The following is a 5289-nucleotide window of genomic DNA, read 5'->3' as shown; positions in this document are numbered from 1 at the left end:
TTGAAGTCGCAGAACAACTGCCACTTGCACCAAATCAAGCAGGATTAGTTCTGGTTGTGGAAAGTCTAGAGAACTTGCAACGCTCTCAAGAGTTTGTTGTAGATATGAACAGATTACGTCGAGCTCTAACATGGTTAATATCTAACAATGTACTGTATAGAGATATAACACCCTATTTTGAAAATGTTATAGACATTTCCGAAATGGCTCAAATTGCTGAAGACAATGTCACACATGACAAATCATTTTCTTCTGGAAACAATTACGTTGATTTAAGTGAAAACGTTTCTATATTGCGTGGATCATTTCATCAAGGTGATTTAAGATTTGATTCAGAATCTCGTGGCAAGCAATGCACTGCTATAGCGGCTGTCGCTTGTGCAGCATTTTATACGGATGTACCAGAGCAGTGGACTAACAGTGACATTGATTACATAGTCATACTTGGGGACAAGCTTTATCGTGAGTCCATTACTACTAGAGAAAACCCCGCAGCGGGAGAAATTAACCCTGAATATCTTGCTGCGAGTGATCTTGCACAACAAATACTATATAATAGAAAAAAAATTAACATTTCAGTTGTTGAAACAAATTATAATGGCCACATAGATACCGATCGAAGTTGTGACGGCTTCCCTAACCTAAAAAATGCTCTACTATTGTTTTTCATAGAGAACTGCTGCGGGTTGCTTACTGCAAATGGCATAACGGTGGCGATATATTGTGATGGTCAAAATAATACTCATAAATATTGGTTATTCGATTCACATGCACGTGGCCCTAAGGGAGCTAAAGCACCAAGACGAGGTACAGCTTGTTGCATGAGATTTCAAGACTTAGATGAGTTACATGACATAATGCGCCGCAATTTGTACTCCACAACAACAAAGAAAGGGCCAGCGCAAGATAATGTCATACTCAGTCTTAATGTGTACTCACTAACTCCTTTATATATAACGCCGGAAAACCAAATAGAAATCCACAGAGAAACGACGGGAACTCAACTAAATAATCATACCCAGAGACACTCTAGGGCAGTTCAGTCAGAGAGTCCTACATTAGAAAACAGCAACATTCCCCAACAAACGTCTCAGCCAATCTCAACTCAGGTAAAAGAAAGACAGCTATCACTCCTACAGCTTAGTACAATTGCCACCATAGTTGAAACCACAAGTATGCTCTGTTGCATAGACGAAGCGGTGCCTAATCTGGATAGTATAGTTTCTTTGAATGTCAATCCTACTACCGACAATAACGAGATAAGACTAGCTGAGATAACAAGAAAAACAGCGCCGCCTTTAAATGTGGATCGAGAGCGACGAACGGAAGAGCTTGCTTGGTATTTTCTTTTTCCTGATGGAAAAAATGGTTTTGGAGAAGAAAGACAAGTTCAAATTACACCTTTAGATTATTTTCAAAGCCGAGTAATGAGTGTGGATAAGAGATTTAATCGAAACGATTATATGTTTTTTGCTCTTTCCTTAGTTGAATATTATCGAGCAAAATCCAGTGTGTCCGTATCATGCAGGATGCGTCAGGGTCAAAATGAGCATACACCTCAGGGACTCATTGATAACATGCATCTCACAATGAGGAACATCAGAGGATCAGCGTCTTATTGGCAGAAATGTTGCTCAGAACTCATTGCAATGGTCCGAACTTTAGGGCCTCCTACGTGGTTTATGACATTCTCTTGCAATGACCTAAATTGGCCCGATATGATCAAGGCTTTACTTGTCGCAGATGGTCGTGATATAAATGAAGCAGAGAGTTTGTCTTTTCCCGAGCGTTTGCAATTGGTACAAAAACATCCCGTAGTTATCGCTCGACAATTTACAGTGCGGGTGAATGTTCTCATGCGATTCCTTAAACGCGACGTACACTGTTTAGGTGGTCCAGTTGTGGATTTTTGGTATAGAATCGAGTTCCAAAATCGTGGAAGCCCACATCTTCATATGTTGGTGTGGTGTGACAATATCCCAGATTTCTCTACCCAGGAGGGGGTCCAAGTCATTGAAAGGGTTGTTTCATGTTCATTGAAGTTCAATGACCCAGAATTGCAGAAATTAGTAGAAGATGTACAAATACACAAACACACCGCCACTTGTTACAAAAACCGCAACGATAGGTGTTGTCGTTTTGGTTTTCCGCGGCCACCATGTGAGGCTACTGTTTGCTTAGGTCCTGATGAAGTATTATCAAATAATGGCAGATTTTGTTGTTTGAAAAGAACTGCAGACGAAAGCATGGTGAACAATTTCAGTCCTGTTCTTTTGAGTCTATGGGAAGGAAACATTGATGTGCAGCCGTGTGGGAACGTAACAGCAGTTGCATATTATGTTGCTAAATATGCAAGCAAATGTGAGCCCCATGATACTGGTGAAGTTGTACGAGAAGCCGTTGCGAAGGCCAAGAGACATGGTGGTCCTGTGTGGAGTCAGTTATTCGCAGTCTCAATGGCCATTCTATCTCAACGCCTTGTAAGTGCTCCTGAATGTGCATACAGATTGTGCCATTTACCGTTAAAAATGTGTTCTCGAAAAACAGTGTTTGTAAATAGCTGTAAGCCAAACGAACGTTTTAGACTTCTACGATTCGACAGTGACGATACATCCATTTACAATAATATTTTTGACCGATATGTATTACGCCCAAACGAACTGGAAAACTTAAGTCTTGCTGAATTTGCTGTGCGATTTGAAACAGTATCTAATTCAACGTGGAGCGAAGACGATGGTGATGAAGAGTTAAGGTCTGAAGATGTTACGCCGGCAAAATTTATACGACTAAGAGACAACACGCGGATGCGTATAAGAAATAAGTCGGCAGTTTTGCGTACACGATACTTTACGATAAACAGTGACAAAGAATCTTATTATTACAGCTTGTTAGTATGTCATGTACCATTCCGTGATGAAAGTGAACTACTTCTCGAAGAGGAAACCGCTGAGGAGTGTTTCATTAGGCGGCAAAGAGAACTTCGACCATTACAGGGCAACGCAAGTGCAGTAGAGTTTGCTCACGCAGAACAAATGATACAACAGGCACTTGCTCAAGCAGTTGCACTCAACGTTGCCCGCGATACACGTCATATTAATGCTCCTTTAGTTTGTGGCGGGGAACAAGTCGTGAATAACGATGACAATTATTGCGAAGATGTATGCGACAGATCCGCAATGCCAGACGAAATGTTCCTGGGTAATATTCGAGGGTTAAACGTTCAACAAAAAGATCTTTTCCAAAAAGTTTCTGCAGCTGTCGAGAGTGATTTGCATGGACAAGAAGGCCAATTGTTGTTATTTGTAACTGGTGGTGCAGGAAGTGGGAAGTCCTTCGTCTTAAAATTACTTGTGGAACACATCAAACGGTGTTACGCACCTACTGTTGACATATTGCTTAATGCGAAATTTGTTGAAGTCGGATCTTTAACAGGAGTGGCCGCACGTCAAATATTTGGCAAAACGTTACACTCAATATTCTCACTACCGATTGAAAAACGAAATACCATGACATACAAAAAAAATTGTTGGTCAAAAGTTAGAGAATGAAAGACGTAAATGGCGTCATATAAACTGGCTAATCATAGATGAGATATCTATGGTTTCATACGAAAATTTGCGAATTATACACTTGCGTCTCCAAGAATATAAAAATAATGACAAATTATTCGGCGGGTTACATATATTGCTTTTTGGTGACATACTTCAACTCCCACCTGTAAAAGGGCATTGGTGTTTTATTCAACCACCGTGGTTTTCTGCAGAAGTTAACTTATGGCAGCAATTCTCATTTTGCGAACTTACGTTAAATATGCGTCAACAAAATGACATTGAGTTCATTCATCTTTTGAATAGCTTGCGGGTTGGAGAATTAACGACGGCTCAGCTGGAGTTGCTTTGTGAGCGGCGACACATTCCTATATCAGGTGACTTCGCTGATGGAGTTGCTGTCCGTATATTCCCCACTCTTAGACAAGTTGACACATATAATGAAAAAATGACAACTGAAAATGCCAAGGTACACCGTACGTACAGAATAAATGCTGTAGACGAGTCTCGTGAGGCGGCAACGTATGGCAGAAAGCCACCAGACAATGTTATTCCTAAAGACATCAATAACTGCGGTGGTTTTCTACCAACTATTAATTTGGGTGTCGAATCGCGAGTTATGTTAAGGCGTAATATTTCCGTATCCGATGGGCTTGTGAATGGAGCTATGGGTATTGTTAAAAAAATTATATGGCCGGCTCTCCGAAGAGATCAAATGGAGGAAGGCGAGTTACCTGAAGCTGTACTTATAAAATTTGATGACGCGACTATTGGATTAAGAATGAAAGATGATGACGGTTGCGTAGCCGTTTCACCTGTTTGCACAAAATTTCAAGCACAAAAAGGATATGGAGATGTCGAGCGCAGAATGTTACCCCTCATCTTAAGCTGGGCAGTAACTGTCCATAAATTACAAGGTACCACCCTTGATAAAGCAGTGATCGATTTAGGAAAAAAGAATTTTGCAAAAGGACAAATTTATGTGGCCCTCAGTCGGGTAAAAACTTTAGAAGGCATAGTCTTGTCTGATTTGGATGCAAATAAATTATTAAGTCGACCCCATGACGAAAAAGCTTTGACCGAAATGACGAGGCTGCGTAATCTCTCCAAATACTAGTTTTGATTTGTATTAATACCTCAAATGACAGTTCCATAGAAATATTAAGATCTGTCTTGCTGCTAGTACCCCGTTTTCGTTGTGTTCGTTCCATGGCTTGAGGAAGCAAAAGCAGGAAAATTTAAAAGCAGGTAGTCCTCGATCGAATCATATGAGCCCAGACACAATGTAGTTATTGTACACTATTGAGGAGTTCCTCTCATCCGTTTGCCACTTCCATCATCATATCAACTTTAGATGACCATAACATTTTATTTCCTTTGTTATTACACCTATGTGCCAAGTTTTATTACAATCGGTTAACGGAAAGTGCCCGAAACCGGATTCATCACCCTAGTTTATCACCCTTAGGGGTGAAATATTTTCTTCAAATTCAAATGGGACCAATGCTGGGGTACCATTTTTTGAAATTCAAATGGGACCAATGCTGGGGTACCATCTTTCCAACAAAAACGAATCATGAAAAAAAAACTTACTGTCGAATTGAGAACCACGTCCTTTTTTTGAAGTCGGTTAAAAATCGGTTCACAAATGCTGGAGTTATTGTGGAACATACATATTACAATACAGTAGAAGAAAGAACCTCCTCCTTTTTTTTGAAATCGGTTAAAACAAATAGAAATT

The 5289-nt window shown here is 40.2% G+C and overlaps 1 protein-coding gene across 1 annotated transcript; it reads left to right on the top strand.

The window, feature by feature from the left end:
- The first annotated feature begins 3810 nt into the window (after positions 1–3810).
- On the top strand, positions 3811–4665 carry LOC113238861 (ATP-dependent DNA helicase PIF1-like). The gene has a single exon (XM_026475704.1). The coding sequence runs from the start codon at positions 3811–3813 to the stop codon at positions 4663–4665; it is 855 nt and encodes a 284-aa protein (XP_026331489.1).
- Positions 4666–5289: the final 624 nt, after the last annotated feature.

The sequence above is a fragment of the Hyposmocoma kahamanoa genome, unplaced genomic scaffold (genome assembly GCF_003589595.1).
Source record: "Hyposmocoma kahamanoa isolate Upper Pololo Valley unplaced genomic scaffold, ASM358959v1 98618, whole genome shotgun sequence".
In the NCBI taxonomy this organism is placed as follows: domain Eukaryota; kingdom Metazoa; phylum Arthropoda; class Insecta; order Lepidoptera; family Cosmopterigidae; genus Hyposmocoma; species Hyposmocoma kahamanoa.
Note: the sequence above shows the minus strand (reverse complement) of the source record. Positions and strands in the feature narration are given on the sequence as shown.

What these genes read in the sequence shown, in the direction of transcription:
- LOC113238861 (XM_026475704.1), top strand. Translation starts at nt 3,811, where the DNA reads ATGCGTCAACAAAATGACATTGAGTTCATTCATCTTTTGAATAGCTTG.